At 47.2% G+C, this 25928-nt stretch overlaps 1 protein-coding gene across 1 annotated transcript; it reads left to right on the forward strand.

Moving 5' to 3' along the window:
* EPN2 (epsin 2) lies at positions 1-24165 on the forward strand. Its single transcript, XM_056866322.1, has 8 exons — positions 1-634; positions 7012-7124; positions 8695-8787; positions 10230-10386; positions 14594-14770; positions 17037-17129; positions 20062-20277; positions 23821-24165. The coding sequence occupies exons 1-8, from the start codon at positions 40-42 to the stop codon at positions 24141-24143; spliced, it is 1767 nt and encodes a 588-aa protein (XP_056722300.1). The 5' UTR covers positions 1-39; the 3' UTR covers positions 24144-24165.
* The last annotated feature ends 1763 nt before the right edge of the window (positions 24166-25928 follow it).

The raw sequence follows: 25928 nt of genomic DNA on the forward strand, positions 1-25928 counted from the left end.
TTGCTTTGGACTCTGCTTTGGTTCAGAAGGGAGAGAAACATGACAACTTCATCCATTCGGCGGCAGATGAAAAACATTGTGAACAATTACTCCGAGGCCGAAATAAAAGTCAGGGAGGCAACTTCCAATGACCCCTGGGGCCCGTCCAGCTCCCTGATGACCGAAATCGCCGACCTGACGTACAACGTGGTCGCCTTCTCCGAAATCATGAGCATGATCTGGAAGCGCCTAAATGACCATGGCAAGAACTGGAGGCACGTTTACAAGGCCTTGACCCTGTTGGATTACCTGATTAAGACCGGGTCGGAGCGGGTGGCCCAGCAGTGCAAAGAGAACCTCTTCGCCGTCCAGACGCTAAAGGATTTCCAGTACATCGACCGAGACGGCAAGGACCAGGGCATCAACGTGCGGGAGAAGTCCAAGCAGCTGGTCTCCCTCCTCAAGGACGACGAGCGTCTCAAGATGGAGAGGGCCCAGGCCCTGAAAACCAAAGAGCGGATGGCCCAGGTGGCCACCGGGCTCGGGAATAACCAGATCACCTTTGGCAGGGGCTCCAGCCAGCCCAACCTGTCCACCAGCTACTCGGAGCAAGAGTACGGCAAATCCGGAGGCTCGCCGGCTTCTTATCACGGGTGTAAGTACCGCTGGGCAAGCGAGCCAGGTTTTTTTTAGTCCTTCTGTTCTGTTTCGTGGCTGTGGCTGTTCTGGCGTGGGTGGGGATCAAAGACGAATGAAGATCTTTGGAACGAGTTGCACAAAGTCGGCCCTTTTGTGAGGCATGAGCTGACGGGGCTGCACCGTGACAATACAGGATGTTTCCCCGCGGGACGTTTCCCTGCGGTCACCACCGCCGACTGCTTTGGGGATTCACCAGCATGGTGTAGTGGTTAAGAGCGGTGGTTTGGAGCAGTGGACCCTGATCTGGCTAATCTGGTGAACCGGGTTGGTTTACCCACTCCTCCACATGAAGCCAGCTGGTTGACCTTGGGCTACTCACAGCTTTTTTAGAGCTCTCTCAGCCCCACCTCCCTCACAGGGTGTCTGTTGTGGGGAGGGGAAGGGAAGGTTATTGTAAGCCGGTTTGATTCTTCCTCAAGTGGTAGAGAAAGTCAACATGTAAAAACCAACTTCTTTTTCTTCCTCCTCCTCCTGATTATGCATGCCTTTTCCAACCGTTGGAGGTTGCCTCGCTCTCCCCGCGTGTTTTGCCCACGTTTTCCAGATTCTCGCTAAAACAGCATCCGGAAAACATGGGGGAAATGAGTGAGGAGAGCGAGGTGACCTCTGATGGTCAGAAAAGGCATGCATAATCAAAAGGAAGCCCCGAAGCAGTCAGCGGGGGTGACCGCGGGGAAACGTCCTTGCATGAAAGGCTACTGTTGAGAAACCTCCCAGGATGGTTGTCCCGAGGAGCCAGGCGGAGTGTGCATATTACTCCCATTCTGCAGTCACTCCATTGGTTGCTCACCAGTTACCGGGCTCAGTTTAAGGTATTGGGTGTCACATACACAGTCCTTCATGGCCTTGGTCTCTCACATATGTGGGACCGCCTCTGTCCCTACGCTCTGCCACCACAGCTTCACTTTGTGGATGCCGCCCTGCAAACGGGCCAAATCTGCAACTGCCCATACCTGTGTGTTCTCCGTTGTGGCCCCCACCTTGTGGAATGGCATACCTGATGAGACTAGGAAAGCTCCCGCTATCCTAGCTTTCCTCAAATGATGCAAAATGGAATTATTCAAGAGGGATATTTGCCCAGGTTAAATAGGACTACACTGTAACAGTGTGGTTCAGAAAGAAGCTTGAGGTAAAAGGTTGGGGACTGAAGACTATACCAAAGTGTATAGTTTGTACTATTTGTTGCTGTAAGTAGTTTCCTACTTGGAGACCAAGCCCTTTGAGGAAAGGATGATGGACTTGGGAATGTTTGGTCTGGAAAAGAGGAGGCTGAGGGGGGACACAATTGCTCTCTTGAAGTATTTGAAGGGCTATCACTTAGGGGGTTACCGCACTTGTATTCCCAGCGATGTATTAAGAGTTTGAAAATGTTATAAAAAATACTGTTCACACTTTCTATGTATTCCCACCGATGTATTAAGAGTTTGAAAACGTTATAAAAAATACTGTTCGCACTTTGTTTGGCCCCTTTAGCTGTGAAGACGTATTCCAACCATTTATAAGCCGTGGTATCCAAAAACCCTTTTAAAGCAATGTTTTTACAACATTTTCAAACTCTTAATACATGGCTGGGAATGCAAAGTGCGGTAACCCCCTTAGAGGAGGGCAGGGAGCTGTTCCTGTTGGCAGCAGAGAATAGGACTCGCAATAATGGGTTTAAATTGCAGGCGGAGAGGTACCAGCTGGATATTAGGGAAAACATTTTTACAGTGACAGTTGTTCAGCAGTGAAATGGGCTGTCTAAGGTGGTGAGCTCCCCTCTCTGGCAGTCTTCAAGCAGTGGCTGGAGGAACCCTTGTCAGAGATGCTCTTGGCTGATCCTGCATTATGCAGGGTGTTGGATGAGATGGCCTGTCCGGCCCCTTCCAACGCTATGATTCTATGATATAATTTTTGCTTTCGTTTAATGAGTCTTGTTAATACTTATGCGGTGCTTAACCTCTGGTTGGTTTCCAGATTTCGACACAGCAAATCCCATTGTATTGTCTATTGGATGTCCCACTCTGTTGATTGTGTTAATTTATTCTGCGTAATCCGCCTCGAGGCCCAATGGGAAAGGCAGACTATCAATAACGTAAATGAATAAAGAAAGACAGCTGAGAGGCATACTTGGGAAACGGGAGTTCCTTGGCTGGAACGTTCGTTTTGCTAGCGAAGCCATTCACAATGTTATAGCGAACATAGAAAACATTTTTGCTCCAATGGTCAGAGTAGCATCTACCAAGATGCCACGTCAACCACGAAAGCTCAGACCCTGCCCAAAATTTTGTTAGTCTTTAAGGTGCTGCTGGACTTCTGTTTGTCATTGCCTGTGTAGCAACCCTGGACTTCCTTGGCGGTCTCCCATCCATGTTCTAAGCTGGGCCATCTCTGCTTAGATTCCAAGATCTGATGAGATTGGGCTAGCCTGGCCCATCCAGATAAGGGCTCTCTGTACTCTCTAGAACCCATTAATGGGTTTGGCATGCATATGCGGATTGTCATTCCTGGTTGCAACCAGGGAAATAATGCATCTCCAGTTTCAAGAAGCTGACACAACTCCTGTATTTAATTGTCTGAAGTACTTCTGCTTGTGGGTTCTCAGCCTAATGCCAGTAACCCCATCGGGGCCCCAAAGTCCTAGGTCCCTGACTGACAAAGGTGTTATAAGACCATGAACAGTGTCATGTAATGGATTATGTTATAAACCTTTAGCAGCGATTCAGCATTCAGGAGTTGCATGTATTCGGAAACTGGCACTTCCTGACTGAAATGCCGTAAAAGAGCCAAGAATGATAACTCTCCGAATAATGTGAATGATAACTCTCTTACTTCTTGGGTGGAAAGACCATCTGTTATCAATATCCATTACTTTTGTATCCTGATGGCTTTTTAAAAAGTGTGTTATATATTTCTCCTTTCCATTTTCTGGAGTGTGTGTGTTATGTGTGCTTTGCGGTTAGTGGAAAAAAACCACTCTGGTTTCTGGAAGTGCCTTTCCCCCTCTTTGTGTTCCCTGCTCCCTCGTTGGCTTTCATTCTCACACATTCCGGTAAATTAATTGAGGGTGAAAACTGCTGCCTGTCGTTTCCTGAAGCTAATTCATGATCAAAGTAGGACCAGTGTAGAGTTACTACAGGAATGCTGCTGATTTGGATGGAATTACCTTCCATATATCTTCCTCTGGAAGAGGTTTTTATATGCTGACCTTCTCTACCTTTTAAGGAGAATCAAACTGGCTTATAGTCTCCTTCCCTCTCCCCACAACAGACACCTTGTGAGATAGGTGGGGCTGAGAGAGTTCGGAGAGAACTGTGACTAGCCCAAGGTCACCCAGCTGGTGAATAATGTGCTGTTCCTCCCTCAAGCCCCAAGTCAAAAGTTACTAGATTAAATGTATGTCTGTTTCCCTTCTCCATTTCAGGAGATAATTGCCCTGTACCATTGATAAGAGTTTCTGTGACCTCTGTGTGAGGCATTTATGAGAACCACCCAAATATGCAAAGTGCCCCAGAATGCAGAAACCTAGTCAAATTACAGAAAACCCTCTTTCAAAAGTCACCCCCACCTTATGGGATGGCCTGCCTGAAGAGGTCAGGAAGGATGCCGCTATGCAAAACTGAATTATTCAAGAGGGTTTTTTTACACAGGCAGTGAGTTAAACTACTAATCGATTCACTGCTGTGTATAGCTTGGTGAAACTAGGATCCTACTGTGGAATTTAGCATCATTTAATGTGTCACGTTAAGACTTATGCTTTGTTTCAGTTCTGTTTTTAGACCGCTGGTTGGTTCTGCAACCCTAATCTTATTCCATTGTTTATTGAATGTCCCCTCCCGTCAATTGTATTGACTCGCATAAAGCTGCCTTAGACTGAATCAGACGCTTGGTCCATCAAAATCAGTATTGTCTACTCAGACCGGCAGAGGCTCTCCAGGGTCTCAGGCAGAGGCCTTTCACATCGCCTACTTACCTGGTCCCTTTAACTGGAGATGCTGGGGATTGAACCTGGGACCTTCTGCATGCCAAGCAGATGCTGTACCACTGAGCCATAGCCCCTCCCCGACTCACTCTGTGTAATCTGCCTTGAGTCCAAGTGAGAAAGATGGACTATAAATAATATAAATAAATAAATGAAAATGCCTCAGAGGGGTAGCCGTGTTGGTCTGCAGTAGAAGAGCTAGATTTCGATTCCTTAGAGAGTGACATGATTTAGGAGGTATAAGCTTTTGAGAGTCAAAGCTCCCTTCTCTTGAAAGCTTGTACCCCAAAAATCTTGTTGGTAATCACTGAAGTGGGACCCTTTGCAGCAAGCCTTCGGCTAGAGTGAAAACCATGGAGCGGTGTTTTGGTCCCGGCAGACATCTCCCTCAGCAATTCTCATGTGGTTTGTGAATCCCAGTACTTAAAAAAAAATGTTTTTTTATTCCAAAGCAGAAACAGAGTAGGGCTTCCGAGGTCAAAATTGGATCTATCCCGTACCATCTTACGTAAACATCTGAGTTAACTGTCATGCGCTATGGAATAAAAGTTGCATTGTGTGGCAGTATTACGAAGGCAATCCCCTCTACGCTCAGTCCTTGCAAACAAAGCGTTTTGCTGATACCGCTGTTATAACTGAAGAATTTTAAAGGGAGGGGGGCAGGGGAATCTGGCAAATACTAGCTTTATTCAGCGGCTTAAATCTCATGTAAAAATGTGATGATAGGACAAGGCAGAGGGTTGGATGCATTTGTATTCCCTCCCCCCATGTAAAACTGAATGAAAACGTAGATCACGATGGGTAGCCGTGTTAGTCTGTCCGTAGCAGCAGAAAAGAGCAGAGTCCAGTAGCACCTTAAAGACTAACCACATTTCTGGCAGGGTGTGAGCTTTCGTGAGCCACAGCTCACTTCTTTAGTACAACTGGAATATGAGTCCATCTATCCTTAAGTAGAGAAGGGTTAATTAGACACACAGTGGCACTGATGGGATTAGATATGATATGCAGAGGGGTACAACTAAGAAGACAATGCATTCTCCTGGACTGAATAGAGATCTGGAGTTCCTGTCTTATTATCAATGCTAATTGCCCCACGCCTACTACCCCTCTACATATCACACCTAATCCAATCACACCTGCTAATGTAATTTACTTGTTTTTGACATTTACATGCTATTGCGATTGTGTCTGTTTCACTCTTCTCTACTTAAGGATAGATGGCCTCACATTCTAGTTGTATCTGAAGAAGTGAACTGTGGCTCACGAAAGCTCATAACCCTGCCAGAAATTTTGTTAGTCTTTAAGGTGTTACTGGACTCTGCTCTTTTCTACTGAACGAAAACATGTTCACTTTAGTCAGTATCTTGCACTGTAAAACACAGCTGTTAATTTAAATCAGGGTGGATAAAAACCAATGTTTTTTTTAAAAAAATAATTAAAAAAATCGGATATGAAAATCAGAAGAGCCCTGCTGGATCGGACTAGTGGTCCATCTAGTGCAGCATTCCGTCTCACACAGTGGCCAACCAGTTCCTCTGGAGGGCCAACAACAGGGCATAGAGTCCAAGGCCGTCCCCAGATAAGGACCTCAGAAGAGCCCTGCTGGATCATACCAGTGAGGGTCCATCTAGTCCAGCATCCCATCTCACACAGTGACCAACCACAGGGTTGTTGTGAGGATAAAATGGAGGGTCCCCTTTGGTGAGAAAAAGATTAAGGTAAAGGTCCCCTGTGCAAGCACCGGGTCATTCCTGACCTATGGGGTGACGTCACATCCCGACGTTTACCAGGCAGACTATGTTTATGGGGTGGTTTGCCAGTGCCTTCCCCAGTCATCTTCCCTTTACCCCCAGCAAGCTGGGTACTCATTTTACCACCTCGGAAGGATGGAAGGCCGAGTCAACCTTGAGCTGGCTACCTGAAACCGACTTCCGTCAGGATTGAACTCAGGTCGTGAGCAGAGCTTGGACTGCAGTACTGCAGTTTACCACTCTGCGCCATGGGGCTTTTTGGGAAGAAAGGCAGGTATAAATTAAGTAAACAAATAGGTAAAAAATAATACTGTGTGCTGAAGCTGCTGAATTGACTTCCAGATTCCTCCATCGGAATCTCCCTCTACCCTCTGTGCTGTGCTTTTGCGCCCCTACTCTCTAGGAGCCGGGCGCGTTCAGTTGGGTCAAACGGGAAGCATCAACCTCTCCACCCTCGATCCTGGCGCACATAACTTCGAATGTGCTAGTTTCAAAGAAGGGTTGTTAAACAGGGAGGTTTGGGATGGGTTTGCCGAGGCTGATCTTCCAGCTGCTGCCAGACACACACGTTCATGATTGTGCCCCCTCTCTCTCTTTCTCTCCCTTTGTGTTTGCCCATAGCCACCTCGCCTCGAGTGTCTTCCGAATTGGAGCAGGCTCGGCCGCAGACGAGCGGGGAGGAAGAACTCCAGCTACAGCTCGCCCTGGCGATGAGCAGAGAGGTCGCAGAGCAGGTCGGTTTCTTTGCAGACTGCCGTTCACCCTCCGCAGTCTGCTCTAAGACATCTGTACGGGGTGGGCAGGGGGTGGTGGTGGAAGGGGGGGCATGCTGGACTTGATGGTTTCTCTTCTTACAAAACCATTTCTGCTTAAGAAACAGGCCCGTGTGAGAAGCCATGTCCCTGGCTTCCATTGTGGAATGATTGCCTGATGTGGCAATAAGCATTTAGCATGCTTTCAGTTTGTTAAATGAGGCTTCCTCGGGAGGTGGTGAGCTCTCCTTCCCTGGAAGTTTTTAAGCAGAGGCTAGATGGCCATCTGTCAGCAACGCTGATTCTATGACCTTAGGCAGATCATGGGAGGGAGGGCATCTTGGCCATATTCTGGGCATGGAGTAGGGGGTCACTGGGGGTGTGGGGGGGAGGTAGTTGTGAATTCCCTGCATTGTGCAGGGGTTGGACTAGACAACCCTGGTGGTCCCTTGCAACTCTATGATTCTATGAATTGCAGCCATCTTGCAAACAACTCTATCTCCCTCTTTGTGTGTGTGAGAGAGAGATGGGGGGTGGAGAACACACTCTATGTGGAAATAATGGAATTACTTGTCTAAACGATGAAGCACAGTTTTCAGTGCTGGACGATGGGTTTACTGTGTCAGTCTGGTTCTCAGTCCAGGCAATCACACATTCCCTCTGGGAGTGTGGCAGATTTTGGCCCTGTATTAATAAGAAAAGAAAAACTCTCTGGAGCAGAAAGTTCCCATGTTGATATGGGAGATGTCAGCAAGCTAAGGAGGACTTGGGCAAAGTGTGGAAGCCGTGAGACTGGGTGTGTTTGGGCTCATGTTTGTACATTTGCCTCGTCCCTAATGCAGAAAGAGACCTTGTTTTATATCAGGAAGGGCTTTCTCAGTGGTGGCACCCGCATTTTGTAATTTCCTCCCGAATGGGATCCACCTGCTATCTATCTGCTGCTTTCATTGCCGCGTGAAGACATTTAGAAGGCATTTCCTGAAGTGAACTTCTTGTTTCGCTGCTGCTGCTGCTTCTAGATAAGCTTTACATGGTTTGTTAGGTATGAGTGGATTCCGTCATTTATGCTCTGGAATTTTTCTGCGGTTCTATGGGTAATTTGGGTTCTTCCTAGGGTTGCCAGGTCCCTCTTCGCCACCGGCGGGAGGTTTTTGGGGCAGAACCTGAAGAGGGTGGGGTTTGGGGAGGGGAGGGACCTCAATGCCATAGAGTCCAATTGCCAAAGTGGCCATTTTTTCCAGGGGAACTGATCTCTATCGGCTGGAGATCAGTTGCAAAGAGAGATCTCCAGCTAGTACCTGGAGGTTGGCAACCCTAGTTCCAACCCAGTTGCCTTATCAAGGTTCTCCTTTGTTTTTGGACCTGGATAATTGATTCCGCACTAGAAGGTAATGCACTTGAGACTTTTGAAGTACTTCAAAAATTAAATCAATGTCTTCTTTCAATAATTTTTGTTGTTGTGCATCACACCCAGTTCTATCAGCCCTTATGAAAATAGTCTTAAGTAGGTAACATGTGGTAATGGTTGCTTGACTTTTTGCCGCTTTTCCAGGAGGAACGTCTTCGGCGCGGTGACGATCTGAGATTGCAAATGGCTTTGGAGGAAAGTCGCAGAGATACAGTAAAAATTCCCAAAAAGAAAGAGGTAGGCCCTGGTCTGGGGGCGGGGGGATCCCATTTTTGCAGAGATAGTGAGTGTGAACTAGAGATGTGCCTTAGAACGATTTATTTATTTTGGATGGTGCCGAGTTGTTTTCTGTTGCCCCAGAAGGCTGGACCAGAACCAACGGGTTGAAATTAAATCCAAAGAGTTTCCATCTAGACATTAGGAAGAATTTTCTAACAGCTAGAGCGGTTCCTCAGTGAAACAGGCTTCCTCAGGAGGTGGTAAGCTCTCCTTCCCTGGAGGGTTTGAAGCAGAGGCTATATGGCCATCTGTCAGCAATGCTGATTCTACGACCTTAGGCAGATCATGAGAGGGAGGGCATCTTGGCCATCTTCTGGGCATGGAGTAGGGAGTCACTGGGGGTGTTGGGGAGGTAATTGTGGATTTCCTGCGTTGTGCAGAGGGTTGGACTAGATGACCCTGGTGGTCCCTTCCCTAGATGACCCGGGTGGTCCCTGGTGATCCCTTCCAACTCTGAGAACCAGCATGGTGTAGTGCAGGGGTGGGGAACCTTTTTTCTGCCAAGGGCCATTTGGATATTTATAACTTCATTCGCGGGTTGTGCATTGTGGCCCTGCCCCCTTTAACCCCTCCATTGTCGCCACTTACGCCCCAAGCCCTCTTGTAGTACAGAGGAAATACGTTTCTCCATGGCCCGGGTGGGAAAGTCCTAGCAGCTCCATAGCTAATGACTCTTCTACAAGGGGGAAAAAAGGTTCCTTTTCTAGGCAAAACAAACTCACATCCGCCTTGAATAGAGGCTATTCCTGTCCGCGGGAGGGGGTGGATCGCCAGTCTTAGATCCTTCTGAGCTAGAGATCTGCCAGGACCATGAAGGGCCAGTCCAAATGATTTCGCGGGCCTTATACAGCCCCCGGGCCTGACGTTCCCCACCCCTGGTGTAGTGGTTAAGAGCTGTGGTTTGGAGCGGTGGACTGGAGAACCGGGTTTGATTCCCTGCTCCTCCACATGAGCAGCGGAGGCTAATCTGGTGAACTGGATTTGTTTCCCTGCTCCTCCACGTGAAGCCAGCTGGGTGACCTTGGGCTCTGTTAGAGCTCTCTGAATCCCACCTACCTCACAGGGCGTCTGTTGTGGGGAGGGGAAGGAAATGTGATTGTAAGCCGGTTTGATTCTCCCTTAAGTGATAGAGAAAGTCAGCATATAAAAACCAGCTCCTCTCCTTCTCCTCCTCCTCCATGTTCTTGGGATATCCCCACTGTGTGTGTGTGAGAGAGAGAGACAGAGACAAAGATAATTAAAATCTCTTAAGTGTTGGGATAAATGCCCAAGAAGCATAATAAGGACATGCGAAATAATAAAATGTTTCATGTTCTCCCCCCCCCCCCGCCTTAAGCGATTTGAGAATATTAGAGACATTTGTGCAAAGCTTTTTAAAAAAAACAACTTATCTTCTACAGCACACAACTCTGTTGGATCTCATGGACGCCCTGCCCTCCGCGGCCCCAGCCCCCCCGAAAGCAGAACCCTGGGGACCCCCAACCGCGACAAACCAAACAGACCCCTGGGGGCCCCCTGCAGCCAGCAGCACCACCTCAGACCCCTGGCAATCATTTGGTAAGCGCATAAAGCTGCGGTTGGAAGAATCCCCTCTCCCTTTTTCAACAGATGTGGTTTTCCATGAGGAACAAATCAGTTCTAAAGAAGGGGTTCTTATATATTCAGTTTTGGGCACCACAATTTAAGAAGGGTGTAGACAAGCTGGAACGTGTCCAGAGGAGGGCAACAAAGATGGTGAGGGGTCTGGAGATCAAGTCCTATGAAGAAAGATTGAAGGAGCTGGGTATGTTTAGGCTGCAGAGGAGATGACTAAGAGGGGATATGATAACCATCTTCAAGGATTTGAAGGGCTGTCATAGAGAGGAGGGTGCCGAGTTGTTTTCTGTTGCTCCAAAAGGTCAGACCAGAACCATCGGGTTGAAATTAAATCAAAAGAGTTTCCATCTAGACATTAGGAAGAACTTTCAAACAGTCAGATGGATTCCTCTGTGGAACAGGCTTCCTTGGGAGGTGGTAAGCTCCTTCCCTGGGGGTTTTTAAGCAGAGTCTAGATGGCCATCTGTCAGCAATGCTGATTCTATGACCTTAGTCAGATCATGAGAGGGAGGGCACCTTGGCCATCTTCTGGGCATGGAGTAGGGGTCGCTGGGGGTGTGCTGGGGGAGGTAGTTGTGAATTCCCTGCATTGTGGAGGGGGTTGGACTAGACAACCCTGGTGGTCCCTTCCAACTCTATGATTCTGTGATATTCTTGCATAGTCTTCTGTGCAGTCCTAAGAACACTTTCCTGGGAGTAAACCCAGTGGTATAGACCTGAGAAAGATTCTGAGCAGATCTGCTTAGGCTTACTCTCAGATTTTTTTGGTCGCTGCGTTCCTTGGCACCAGCCTCAGCAATCCTACTGTTTCAGTGCTGGCTGATGTTTTCTTCAGTACTGTTTCCAAGGTGGTGTTTCAGCGCCGGCAGTCTCGAGCTTTCCCTTGCCATGACGCTACCCTGTTTTACCTGGGGGGCTTTCCACAGCCCCGCCGCACTTGACAGAATTGTGGCTTCATTTGTGTCCCAGGTCAACAATTTAAGATAATTAGAACTGGGCAGGCGCCTCATCTCAGGGTAGAACAGTCCCTGGGGTGATTGCGCATGAGTGATAAAGTTTGTTGTCTGTGGCCGAAGGCCATCACAATCCACCATACAAAACATTAAAATAACATAATATCATAAAATAACTTTAAAACAGTCTGACCCCCAAGAAACTAATATTTAAATATGTTAAGTTCCCTGATTAAAAACAACTTTAGCTCGGATTTTCTTAGCTGCTAAAGCAAAGCGTGACACTTTGTAGGAAACATCAGGGTTGGTGTCTGATAGGAGAAAGAGCAGCTTCTCTGGATCTGGAGAAAGATTTAGGCCCTTTAGAATCGCTCCGGAGAATTTAAGTCTGGGCTCTGTATAAAGAGGACAGAATAAGGTGTAATGAGTTAGGTCCTTTGGAGTGGCCCCACAAATACATAGGCGAGAGGCCCATGGTGTTCGGGAGTAACGTTCAGTTATCCAAGCTGTTGGCATGGTTTGAAACCAGAGGGAGGTAAAAACTATTCTGAGGTTATGGAAGGGGATACTGACCAGGTATGAAGCTCTGACATGATCCCTTTAAAACTGTTTAAGCCACAGTGAGAATTTGGACTGGGAGATTGATTGCCTGTCTGATGCAGCATCACATTTAAACACCCAGTCTCGAATGTTGGTACCTGCTATGGGGACAGCCTGGGTGTCATCTGATATGGAGTAGCAATGCAGGATGTTGTTATAGCAGGCTAGCTTGTTGGCATCATTTTGCATCATCAATTTAAAACACTGCCTGCAATGTAAGTTGGTGGCGTCACTGCTTTGCTTTCTCCAAGATCTTAAGAGGGCTAAGTGAACACGGGCCCTGATTGAAGGCAGACCGAGTTCTGCTCGCATCAGGGCTGCAGGGGTGCCTCTGGGTAAGGCTAGAATTCTCCTCAAAAAGTGATTTTGGATAGTTTCCAGCTTTGTGACCAGACTATCCTTCCAGCCCCAAACCTCTACACCATACAAAAGTTGGGGAATCGCCTTACTTTGATAAAGTTTCAGAGCTGGGTCAATCAAGAATCCTCCTTTTGTATAGTAACATTTCAGAATAGCCCCTATGGATCTTAAGACTGTGGCTCTGGGAATTTCCAAATGAGCCCTCCAGGTTAAAGGGTCATTGAGCGTTATCCCTAGATATTTGAAGGTGCTGGATTGCTCTATAGGGGTTCCGTCTATGGACCACTTAAACTTGCGAGGCTTTTTCCTAAAGACCACCACTTTGGTCTTGGCATAGTTGATTCTTAAGGCCTCTTCTTTACAGTAGTCACCTAGTTTGTGCAACAACCTTCTTAGGCCTACACGTGTAAGGGAGACCAGAGCCATATCATCAGTGTATAAGACTGCGCTTGGTCGCTGGTAGAGGCTGAGGAAACCCCGGTTATCGGGACGCGGAGGCTCCCCTTGAGGTTGCGCCTCGCGCCGCCAAAACTAAATCGGCTCTGTGTGCGAAGAGAGAAGCCAGCTGGTCACGTCACGCTCTTAGCCGCAGCTGCGGTGTTGGCCCCGCCTCGCTTTTCAGCATTCATTCGGGCCAGCGATAACCGGCCCCTTGTTCGAAGCTGCCAAACTCTTTGGTCCCCGAGAACCGCTCTGAAGGAGTCAGATTTATGTATCTGGGGGAGGGGTGAGGAGCAGAACAGAGATTTTAAAGTCTTGCTTCGCCGGGCTGTGGCCTTTCACTGGGAATAAGGGAGCTCTCAGAGGAAGGTGTCGCCCTCTGCGCTTTTCCTCTCCGCGTCTGCTCCATTTTTTTTGTTTTGTTATCTGCCTCATGAAAAGAGCGACTGTTCTGGAAGCTTCCATTTAGGGCAGCCCTTGCCAATTAGCATTTTTTGCATGGCCTCATTGATTAAAAAAAAACACACACACACACACAGGCGGAGGAAATGGAGCACATTTCCCCTTATAAGCCTTTCAGTGTTTCCTGCCTTTGGGAAACAGCAGAAGCTGACACACACACACACACACAAATCTGCCACCTGTTGATGCAAGCGGGGTTTGCCGTTCAGAAATCCCGACAGCATTTTTCCTCTGGCATGCCTTTCAGAAACTGGAAGGAGGTTTTAAGAACAGAAGTTCAACTTCAGTTCATCGACAGAGCTGAGGCAAACCAAGTCACCTTATGACCGCGAGCTAGAGTCCGCGTGGTTAAGAGTAGTGGTTTGGAGCGGTGGGCTCTCATCTGGAGAATGGGTTGGATCCCCCACTCCTCCCCATGAGCGGCGGAGGCTAATCTGGTGAACTGGATTTGTTTCCCCACTCCTACACATGAAGCCTTCTGGGTGACCTTGGGCTAGTCACAGCTCTCTTAGAGCATTCTCAGCCCCACCTATCTCACAGGGTGTCTATTGTGAAGAGGGGAAGAGAAGGTAATTGTAAGCTGGTTTGATTCTTCCTTAAATGGTAGAGAAAGTCGGCATATAAAAACCAACTCTTCTTCTTGTTCTAGTAGTAGTAGTAGTAGTAGTAGTAGGTTCCAGTCCTCGTTTAGGTTCAAGGTTCTGTTGTATCTCTCGCTATCCTACCTCACAGGTTTGTTGTGGGGATCAAAGAGGAGAAGGAACTGTGCATACTGCCTTGAACTCACTGGAGAGGCCAGGGGCTTAAAAAGAGAAGAAGAAAAATTAATTAGCACGATGACCCTTAAGGCTAGGGGCTGTAGCTCAGTGGTAGAGCACCTGCTTGGCATTCAGGAAAGTCCCAGGTTCAATCCCCAGCATCTCCAGTTGAACGGGCCAGGTATCAGGTGATGTAAAAGGCCTCTCTGGCTGAGTCCCTGGAGAGCTGCTGCCAGTCAGAGCAGACAATACTGACCTTGATGGATGGATGGATGGTCTGATTCAGTAGAAGGCAGCTTCACATGTTCAAGTACTTGAAGGTATGTCGTATAGAGGATGGTTTGGTGAGGGGAGAGACCTCAATGGGGTATAATGCCGTACAGTTCACCTTCCAAAGTGGCCATTTTCTCCTGGTGAACTGATCTCCCTTGCCTGGAGATCAGTTGTAATAGTGGGAAAACTCCAGCCACCACCTGGAGACTGGCAACCCTAGGTGGGGAGGACATTTTACCTGTGCAGAATGACTTCCTTATGACCAAGTTCCATTCTGATCTCCACGATAAGGGGGGTGTCTCTGTTTTCCTCTGTCTGCAGGTGCCAAACCAGCTGCCTCTGTTGACCCCTGGGGGTCCCCTGCGGCCTTGCCTGCCCCCCAGCCCCTCTCAAAGAATGTAGACCCCTGGGCTTCCTCGCAGCCGCCTTCTGGGGCAGCCAAAGCTGCTGCCGACCCCTGGGGACCCACCTCTGCAAACAAGCCCCTTTCCTCTTCCGGTGAGCGACGCGTTAGCGGCTTATTTTTCCTGTTCCATGTGAAGGGAACTTGGTTTCACCATAGGCCAAATGAAATAATCTGCTTGCCTAAGCGGTGATGGCGAAACTAACTAATCTAGTAAATAAAAGACCCAGGGAAGAATTTATTTTAAACTGGAGGCTCTATTATACTTACATGAGAACAACATAAGTTATGAGGAGTTTGATATGGAGAATATCAAAATTGTGTTGTTAAAATGTATTTTTGCTTAAGTTTAATAGACTGACCAAGAAAATTTATTGTATGTGGCCGTTGGCCGTCACAAATAACTAAAACATAGCAATACAACGAACAGTAGTATGTCCATACATACAATTGGCTAAGACAGGGGCCTGCAAACTGCGGCTCCCGAGCCGCATGCGGCTCTTTGGCCCGTTGAGTGCGGCTCTCCAAATTTGGTTCGGAGCCCCTGCTCTCGCGCCCGCTCATGCCGACAGCCGGGCTGTGGAGCGCCTGAGAGAGAACGAGCGAGCGCGAGAGAGCAGGCGAGCGGGCGCGCTGTCCCCCCCCCCGCCGTGGAGAATGGTCGGTTCCCCCTTTCCCTTGCCCTCAATGGTTGGGAGGCTAAAGCCTCCCCTCCCCCTAGCCACGCGATTGCTGGGCGGGCGGCTCGGCGGTTCCTGCCCCCCCCCGCCTATCAGCTGTTGGGCAGGGCGGGCTTCCTTTGGTAGACCTGGCCTCCGGCTGAGTCCCATTGGGAGGCCATGTCTACCCACTGGCTTTCTTGGTGGTAGACCTGGACTGAGGAGGGGAAAAGTCCCCTTTCAGAGGTCAGGTCTACCAATTGGCTTCTATGGGCCTCCGGAGGCCAGGTCTATTGCCAGGAAAGCCAGTGGGTAGACCTGGCCTCCCAATGGGACTCAGCCGGAGGCCAGGTCTACCAATAGGCTTTTATGGCGATAGACCAGGCCTCCAGACGAGGACTCCGGACGGGGAGGGGGAAATGGCAGGGACTTACAATTTAATTTTTATCAATAAATAAGATTACTATTAAGTATGATATCAAGTTTTATTCTGTGTATCTATAGTTTAATTAAGACTTAAAACTTTAATTAAAGTTTATTAAGTTAATAAACAGTGTACCTACCTATATAGTTTAAGTTTTAAGAAATTTGGCTCTCAAAAGAAATCTCAATCGTTGTACTGTTGATATTTGGCTCTTTTGACTAATGAGTTTGCCGACCCCTGGGCTAAGACATGGTAATACAGCAATATAAATAAAACAAATCAGTGATTAAAACATTATAACAGATACCAGAATGTACTTACTCACTGTTTAATAGAAATAGACAATAAATACAGTATACTTTAGAATTTATCAGGATATAAGGTATATTCACACCCAGGGTAGATATACATACTTTTGTCGATATAACTGAACAGTAGATAAGATTTGTGAAGCATTATTGTAATCCCCCATCACACCCTGTCCTTTTTTTAAAATGTTCAGTCCCTTATACTTTTGAAAATAAAAACTTTAAATTAAAAAAACACACACAAGTATCAGTCGTAGTTAGATCCTAATTGGCTTAAAAGGTTTAGCGGGCACTTAGCTTGTTGTCTGGTGCCAGGCAAGTGCGCCGGGAAGGTGTTCCACATTCAGGAGGCCGCCTCTTGAAATGCCCGCTGGCCACATGCCCAACTCCCGTCGGTTAACCTCTGCTGCTCTTCTGTTGAAGCAGTATGGCCCGAACGATTCCATGGAGCTGGGGAATAAGTGAAGTTAAAAGACTGAGCCAGTGTGGTGTAGTGGTTAAGAGTGGTGGACTCTAATCTGGAGAACCGGTTTCGATTCCCCACTCCTACACATGAGCGGTGGACTCAAATCTGGAGAGCCGGGTTGGTTTCCTCACTCCTCCGCATGAAGCCAGCTGGGCAACCTTTGGCCCCGTCACAGTTCTCTTTGAATTCTCTCAGCCCTACCGACCTCACAAGGTGCCTATTGTGGGGAGGGGAAGGGAAGGCGATTGTAAGCTGGTTTGAGACTCCTTAAAGATAGAGAAAATCGGGGTATAAAAAACCAACTTCTTCTTCTAAAAAGGGGCTTCGTTCTTTTCAAGGGAGGTAAATTCCTTTTTTCACCTAATCCTAGAGAATTGCCTTCTGGGAGCATGTTAGCCTCCGGTGGGAAAGAGGAGGATGTGGTTTCATCTTGGGTTTGTGGAACTTGCCCCGGATGCATTATACCATTGATGGTATAAAATGCCTTCTTGCTGTGCCCTGCAGGAAGCAAATCCTATGACCTCTTCAGCAATTTGAACGGGACGGCTAAAGATGACTTTTCCGACTTTGACAGCCTTCGGACATCTAATAAGCAAGGTACGTGTGAAATAAAAGCCAAAGCAAAATTTAAGCTTGCTGGAATTTTGGTGGAATGAAATCCAGAACTTCGGCTGCGTGTTCTTTTGTAGTGTAGGCGGTGACAATGTTCTGTTACCACAAATGGAATATCTGTAAAATGTGAATATTTTTGGTGAGCGTTTTACCACTATCGTTCCCTGAGCCATGGGGGCTTTTAGGGGGGGAAACACCGTCCTCTGATAATTTAGCAACGACATAACGTTTCACGCCATCAGTGTTCAGAGCTTGAGATTTAGTCAGCGGTAATTTATTTGGTGGAGAATTCTCTAGAAATCAGAGCTTGCCCATACTTTATTTAGATGGCGATTATGAGCTGGGTTCAAGAAGCAGGCGAGAGAGCGCAAGCCAACGACTCCGGTGCAGCTGCCCTCAGTGTAGGTGCAGATTGTTCAAGGTCCTGGCAGCGGGTGACTCCAGTGCATTTCAGTCACTGCGACGCTTACACTGAATTTTGTGCCATCTTTGCCCAGGCGGTGTTTGGACAAACCCCCCCCCCCCCAAGCTCCAGGGTTCTTTCAGTAGCTTAAACTGCAGAAATTCAGCTGGCAGAAATCTCAGTCGCTGCTGCAATTCCAGCATCTTGGCACCTTTTTTCAGAGGATAGGCGACGGAATAGTCCAACGTCTTTGGACATGCGCTTGGTTCCCATAGCTTGGCGATGGCATAAATCATTTTACGCCGAATCTTGTTTTAAGGTCTGGTTTCAGCCTCGATTTTGAGTCCAGTAGCTTTTTAAAGACCAGCAAGCTTTTCAGGGTATGAGCTTCCAAGAGTCACCTTGTCAGGTGAAGCATCTGACAAAGAGCGCTTTGACTCTCAAAAGCTTATACAGGGGGAGTATCCCTTATCTGGACTGCTCGGGACCAGAAGCGGTCCGTATTTTGGATCTTTCCACATATTGGAATAGTTTCGAATTTCTGCATATACATAATGAGGCATCTTGGGGATTGGACCCAATTCATTTATGTTTTATATATGCTTTAGGAAACAAAGGGGTTGAGCTAAACACTACTATAACAAAACTATATTGATTTTATTATATATTGTGCACAATTGTATTTAAAAACACAGGGCCTAAAATAGGGCTTTCTAAAAAGCACAGAAATGTTTACAAATATTATCAACACATATACAGTTGATGTTAGTACATAAAATGACCAAAATAAGACCAGACGTGTTTCGGCCCTTTAAAGGCCTTCTTCAGTGGTCATACATGCATAATTTTACAGTATACATCCTGACATTTACACAGATGTAATACAAGGTAAAAAAAACATAAAAGCCTATTATTCTGTGTGCCTTTATATAAAAAGATTTAGGTCATGTGCAAGAAGTATGCAGCATTTCAGGATGTGTATTATATCAAGAAATGTGAAGCTTATACAGGTTGAGTATCCCTTATCCGGACTGCTTGGGACCAGAAGTGGTCCGTATTTTGGATCTTTTCGCATATTGGAATATTTTGGAATTTTTGCATGTACATCTTGGGGATGGGACCCAAATTCATTTATGTTTTATATACGCTTTATACGCATAGCCTGAATGTAATTTTAAACAATATTTTGAAATAATTTTGTGTACGTTGAACCATCAGAAAGCAAAGGGGTCACTCTCTCACCAGGATACCTGTATCAGCTGTTAAACAAGAGCAGCAACAAACTTAACAATGGCAGGCTTTCAGTCTCCATCTACGATGCAGTGTATTTTATTTCTTTAGGTGAGAGGAAACATTGAAAGTAGGCATCACAGATCTGCCTGCGTGCCGTCTTGAAGGATCCTGCTTTTGGGCCAGTCCAGATACAGGATGTCCGGATAAGGGATACTCTACCTATACCCCGAAAATCTTGCCACTCTCTGTAGTGCTACCAGACTTGAACCTCACTGTTCTCCGGCAGACCAACAGGGCTACTCTCTGAAACTGATTTCAATCTGTTTCAATCACTGATTTCAAACTGCCCTTCGAATACGTGATTGCTGTCTTTAAGTATTTGAAGGGCCGTCACTTAGAGGAGGGCAGGGAGCTGTTTTCCTGTTGGCAGCAGATAAGACTCGCAATAATGGGTTTAAATTGCGGGCGGAAAGGTACCAGCTGGATATTAGGAAAACCTTTTTTTACAGTAAGAGTTGTTCAACACTGGAATTGGCTACCTAGGGAGGTGGTGAGCTCCCCCTCACTGGCAGTCTTTAAGCAGAGGCTGGACAAACAATTGTCAGGGATGCTCTAGGCTGATCCTGTATTGAGCAGGGGGTTGGACTAGATGGCCTGTATGGTCCCCTCCAACTCTGATTCTATTTATAACCATTTATTTTAATAAACAGTATTTGTCTTATTGGGCTGAAGGCCCGTCAGATTCTTTCTGTCTCTTTCTTTATTTTTTAAAAAAGGGGCAGTACCTCTGATTACGAGGCGTGAATGAATAGGCAGTTTTATAATGGCAATAGATTAGAGGGGAGGTTAAAAAAATATCTGATGCTTCTGAATGTCTTCTCCATAGAGACAATTAATCCGTGTCTGTATCCAACAGCAATCTAAAGAAGGATACCAAGGTCAGTCTGTAGAAACTTTCTTTTCTCTTACCCTGTGATTGCAATTCTAGAGTCCTACAATTCTGCAAAAATAGGTAGGGCTTGCGTCTGACCTGTGTTAAGGTGGCTTTTTAAACGGGCCCATTGAATGATTTGGGGGCGGGGAAAGAAAAAAAATGAAATGGATCTCTTGTGCTCAGATTCCCCTGATAACCTTTACCAGGTTTTTGCCAGTGTCCTAAGTGCACGTACCTGGAAGCAAGTTCGCTGGGTTCCAGGTACATTGGGTTAGGATCGCAACCTTTAATATGACGGTAACCCAAATGGTAGTTTTTCATTCTCGAACTTGCCCTCTTTGTTCCAGCCGATTCAGTTTCCAGCTTGTCGGCCCAGAACAGCGGTACGACTAGCCCTGATCTCTTTGAGTCCCAGCCTTTGAACCTGGTGCCTGGGAAACAGAATGCGGCACGGAAAACTCCGGAGTCTTTCTTGGGCCCCAACGCCGCCCTGGTCAACCTGGATTCATTGATATCGAAGCCGCCACAACCCGCCCCTTTGCTGAACCCGTTCTTGGCTCCAGGTATGCCTTAACGCAGGGAGCAGGTTTCACTGTTGGAGCGGAAAGGGAAGGGGGAACAGCGGAGCTTTAAAAAATGAAAGAAAGAAGCAAAGATGGCAGGCAACTGATATGCCATGCCAAGGCATTGGCTCTACCCAGCTCATTCTCCCTCTCGTCAGGGACATCGCAGCTGGTGGGAAAGCAGGGGCTAAAACAGCAGCCCGTGAGGCCAACCGGGGACAGATTTGAACCCCATCTCCCCTGACGCCCGCTCTCACCCGCCGCTCTAGCTAGAGGCGTCTTGCCTCAGAAAACGGAGCTTAAAAAACCCTCTGAAGCTATGGACGGACCTGTCTTGTAGCTGCATGGAGAAAGTGGGGTGCAATTAATTTACAGTAAGGTTTGTTCAGCAGTGGAATCAGGTTCCTAGTGAGGTGGTGAGCTCCCCCTCTCTGGCAGTTTTCAAGCAGCAACTGGAGAAACACTTGTCAGGGATTCTGTAGGCTCATCCTGCATTGAGCAGGGGGTTGGGCTAGATGGCCTGTATGTTCCCTTCCAGCTTTATGTTTCTACGATTCTAACATATTTTTAAAAGGTAAAGGTAGTCCCCTGTGCAAGCACCGGGTCATTATTGACCTATGGGATGATGTCACATCACGATGTTTACTAGGTGGTTTGCCAATGCCTTCCCCAGTTGTCTACACTTTATCCCCAGCAAGCTGCATACTCATTTGGAAGGATGGAAGGCCAAGTCTACGTTGAGCTGGCTACCTGAAACCGACTTCCATCAGGATTGAACTCATTTTGTGAGCTGCAGTACTTTGACTGCAGTACTGCAGCTTACCAGTGTGGTGCCAGCGTGGTGTAGTGGTTGAGAGCTGCAGGTTTGATTCCCTGCTCCTCCACATGAAGCCAGCTTGAGTGACCTTGGGCTAGTCACAGTTCTCTCCGAACTCTCTCAGGTGTCTGTTGTGTGGAGAGGAAGGGAAGGTGATTGTGAGCCGGTTTGATTCTCCTTAAAAGGTAGAGAAAATTGGCTGGCGTCAGTTCACCAGCCGTCTCCTCTTGTGTTGCTTCCAGTTTGGGGGCTGGTGCCGTGGGAGAGCTGATGCCTGCTGTCGGCCCCCGAGACGAGCAGCCCCCGCGGGGCTCCTTTGTAGCACAATGGGGGGCGCTCAGCTTGGTGACCTCCGCTCTTCCCGGTTGGCTCCTGAGTGGATGACCTCGAATTCTTTTCTCTTTGCAGAGAGAATGAGAGACAGACCGGATAGCCTTTGAGACCAAAAATACATCCCAGCTGCGTTCTGAGCGAGGAGTGCGTTTTACCTGGGAGTTAGGGTAGCTAGCCCCCACTCCCCTGCCCCAAAATATGCATTTGGAAATACAGGTTGAGTATCCAGACATCCCAAATACGGAAGGATCCCAAATACAGACATTTTGAGTCGACGTGCAGGTATCACTCACAGGCCCTTGGCAGCGCGTTGAGCTGCTTTCTGAGGATTCAGTGTATGCAAAATTATTAAAAATACTGAATAAAATTACATTTAGGCTATGTGTGTAAAGTGTATATAAAACATAAATGAAGTTTGGTCCCTTCCCCAAGATACCTCATGATGTATATGCAAATATTCCAAAATACAGAAAGATCTGAAATACGGGACACTTCTGGTCCCGAGCAGTCTGGATGAGGGATACTCAACTGGGCGTAACTGTACACACATGAAGCTGCCTTCTTCTGAGGTGAGCGTTGTCTGCTCTGGTTGGCAGCCGCTCCCCTTTTAACTGGAGATGCCAGGGATTGAAGTGAGGATCTTCTGCATGCCAAGCACTGAGCCACAGTCCCTCCCCGTGAAGTTATCTTCTACTGAATCAGACCGTTAGTCCATCAAGGCCAGTATTGTCTACTCAGAATGGCAGCAGCTCTCTAGGGAGCTCTCTAGGCAGAGGTCTTTCACATCGTCTCTTGCCTGGTCCTTTCAACTGGAGATGCAGGGGATTGAACCCAGGACCTTCTTCATGCCAAGCTGAGCCGTGGTTCTCCCCCCCCCCCCCCCGCACACACACAATTATGGCAGCTTGGTTTAGGGATTGTTGCCCTGTCTGACAAAGTGCCTTGTCAAATTCACTAGAAAACGCTCTTCCCCTCTGCTATTAGCAGTCACAGAACAGCGTATCCCCCCCACCACAGTGTTCACCAAAGCCCTCCTGGTAAACTCCGCCGGGTGTTTATGTTGCAAGGAATTTGCAGTTTGGGCAATAGGCCAAAACATATCCTGGGAAAGTTCTTTGCTGTTTTCTATCTGCTTGGTTGTTTGGAAATAGCTTTTAAAAAAATATTAAGTCAACCAAGCTGTTAAATACGGATCAGGATCCAAAGAACTGTGGCCAGGAGTTCTGTGCCACCCAGTGCAGATTTGGGCTTTTGTTACTCAGACAGCATGCCCTGTGTGCCACGGGAAAGGAGAAAGCAGCTGAAAATCCTCCCGGCTGTACTCAGGTTCATGGATGTTCCTCTAGCGTAGCTCTTAAAACTGACCTGCAGAGATGTGACAGTTTTTCCAGCTAAAAATGTGACTAGTTGGATACTGAATCTGATCTGTGCGTGCTCTTTTGGAAGCAGAAATTCAACGGCTGGCATTTCATGCTTGCCCGTGAGAGCTGATCAGAATGGATTGTGTAGAATCTACCTCAGATTTTAAAAATTATTTATTAAACCGTTTGTATCCCACCTTTCCTTGTGGTTCAAGGCAGCTTACAATAATAGTTAAAAAAAAAATTCAGTTGGGGAAAAAAATTGCCAACCCCAAATCTCTCCCCTCCATTAAAAGATGCCTGCCATTCAAACCCCCTCGAAACCCTGGTAAGCAGGAGTTCCTTTCAGTGCCTTGGAGATCAGTAAAAGAAGAGAGGTGGTTTTTATACCCCATTTTTCTCTACTTTTAAGGAGTCTCAAAGTGGTTTGCAATCGCAATCCTTTCCTCTCCCCACAACAGGCACCTTGTGAGGTAGGTGAGGCTGAAAGAATTCGGAGAGAACCTGGACTAGCCCAAGGTCACCTAGCAGGCTTCATGTGGAGGAGTGGGGAACCAACCCGGTTCACCAGATTAGAGTCTGCCGCTCATGTGGAGGAGTGGGGAATCAAACCCAGTTCTCCAGATTAGAGTCCACCATTCTTAACCACTACGCCACACTGGTGAGCTGCTTCAGAGAGAGTTAGGGGTGGCTTTGGGATTCCCAGACAAGAAGGCAAGAAGATACAACCTCCTTTGTTAAAAAAACAAAAACGAACCATTCGGAAGGTGTCTCTGTGGCCACAAGACCACTGCTTTTCTTCCTACTTTCCCCCATCTGTTCTGACGACACCTATTGTTGAAATGTAGGACTTGCTGCTTCTGCTTGTTTTTCTTTGCTCTGCAACTCCTATGCAGAGAATGGGATACTGTGAAGGAGACGTCTGTGTTTGGTTGGGTCAGCTTGGACAGTAATTTTCTGCACAGGGTTTTCCTCCCAATCGGAATCACTTACCAGTTGGATTCTCTCTTTCTCTCCCCCCCCCCCCACTAGGGACAGCTGCCGCATCTGCTGCTGCTTCAATCAACCCTTTCCAAGTGAACCAGCCTCAGCCTCTCACTCTCAATCAGATGCGGTCGAGCCCCGTGATGGGCACCAGTCCGTCCTTCCACGCCGTGCCAGCCGTGGGCATGGAGCCCGTGCCTCTCGCTGCCGTGGCGCCCGTGGCGGTGGGGGTGGCGCCCATGCCCGCCATGGGCGCGATGGTGTCCCTTGCCAGGATGGGCCCGGGGATGAGCGTGGGACCTCTTCACAGTACTGGAATCCCACCCTCCGCCTCGCAGCCTGCAAACACGACTAACCCTTTCCTCCTATAAAAGCCCGGTGTGCGGAACTTGACTTGGCTAGGAGATGTGCGGAACTGAGCTGGAACTCCCCAGGCTCGCTTGGACGGAGGAAGTGCGCTGAAGGGACATTGTTGGGGGGCGGGCGGGCGTAGATGTGCGGTTTACGGTTAACGTTCTCGGAAGAGTTCTCTCTTTCTCTCTCTACTCACCTATTTAATCTAAACTTTTTCACCGCAGACGGTGGTACTTACTTTTTTGGCTTGTGGGAGAATCGCGTAAAATGTCAGAACTTTTTGTCACCAAAGTTAAGATCTCTTCTCTCTTTCTCTCCCCCCCGCCCCCTGAATCATTTCAATACTGTAGGGAGAACCTTGGCCGTTTTAAACTCTCCCCCCACCCCCGACTCTTTTTGCTATATTTTGTAGTCCTAAACCCCCGAGGCTGGCCACAACCCATCAGCACCCTGCGTTCACAAAGGATAGATCTGAGACCTGAAGTGCTAGTGAGATTGCATTTGCACAAAACTCTGTACTGTTGTAGACTGTTGGCTCACCCATAGTCCTTACGAAATCGTAGAAAAAGGAGGATTTGCGGTGGCCAGAAGCGATAATATATATTTTTTTTCCTTGCACATTTTTTAAAAAGCTGTCATACAAAACTCTGCCCTTTCCCCCAGAGTCAGGAGGGAAGGTCGGAGTTCACCAGGAAGGTTAATTTGTCAGAAGGGGGGGGAGACAGATGTAAAACTCGCCTCCCGTTGTGGAACTCCCCAAATTGTGCTGTTCCGTAGGCAGGTGTCGAAACCTGTGCGCTTCTTTCTTCTCCGGGGACTCTTCAAGGACTTCGGTCCAAGCGGCTGGCATGCTGGGCTCGCGCTCAGAAGTGGTTCTGCTTCGTGCTTGTCCGATAGTGACTTCATTTGGAAATTATCGTGTGTGCGTGTGGGGTTTTTTTTTTTAATAGACTTGCAAAATTGTGAGTTCTCGCAAAAAGGGGAAACGGTGGGGCGACGATGAATTCCGTTTTAACCAGGGCAAGTTTGGGAAATAATTTTGGAAAAACGTTGCCATTATTATGCAGTTATCCTCGTATACTTTTGCACTTTTTTTTTGTTTTTGGTTTGTTTTGGGAAATTTTAGTACCTTCAGAGCCGAATGGGCAGGCATGGCTTTGAAGATTCACTCTGGCTAATTTTTATAACGTTCTTATTTAACAGTGTGTAGCATCGATGAGACGTTTTATCAGGTCTAGCTGAAAACTTTAAGATACTGTCAGTTTTTATGGTTTAATGCCCTCTTATTTATATATATTTTTAGCTCTTTTGTTTCTGTAAAGACAATTTTAAAAGGGACTATCAGGAAGCTTTTTTGCTTTTGAATGAAGAGGTTTCGTAATGAAATTTCAAATGCTCTCGCGGCAGAAATTTGCAGTGGAATACGAGTGCAACATTTAAAAAGGAAAACACTAAAGTTGCCTTTTCTTGCCTTTTCCTTCCCTGTTCTACAATTACTTCCTCCCCTCCCCATCCACCCCCCCAATCCAAATGGAAAGACTTTTAAAGCATTTTATAGTCAGAAAATCACGAAAGAAACAACTTCTTGTAATACTTTGGGAAACTTAAAAACAAACAAACACTGTTGTATGAATGTTGTTAATTCTAATCGACTAAATTCTTCTAACTAAAGATGCCCTCTGTGCTAACAACTGACTCCGTTGACAGTTTCATTGCAAACGAACTTAAAAAAATCCTTCGACTTATATTGTCAGTAAGCTTTATTCAAAGTTGCCATGTTTTTTTAAACTTGCTTTGCAATT

This window comes from Euleptes europaea, chromosome 21 (assembly GCF_029931775.1).
Source record: "Euleptes europaea isolate rEulEur1 chromosome 21, rEulEur1.hap1, whole genome shotgun sequence".
In the NCBI taxonomy this organism is placed as follows: Eukaryota; Metazoa; Chordata; class Lepidosauria; order Squamata; family Sphaerodactylidae; genus Euleptes; species Euleptes europaea.

Bases quoted from the DNA above. Each gene is read 5' to 3' on its own strand.
- EPN2 (XM_056866322.1), top strand. From the start codon at position 40: ATGACAACTTCATCCATTCGGCGGCAGATGAAAAACATTGTGAACAAT. The intron at 8,788-10,229 runs GTAGGCCCTGGT...TATCTTCTACAG, and splicing joins AAATTCCCAAAAAGAAAGAG to CACACAACTCTGTTGGATCT. The intron at 17,130-20,061 runs GTACGTGTGAAA...TCTTTGTTCCAG, and splicing joins TCGGACATCTAATAAGCAAG to CCGATTCAGTTTCCAGCTTG.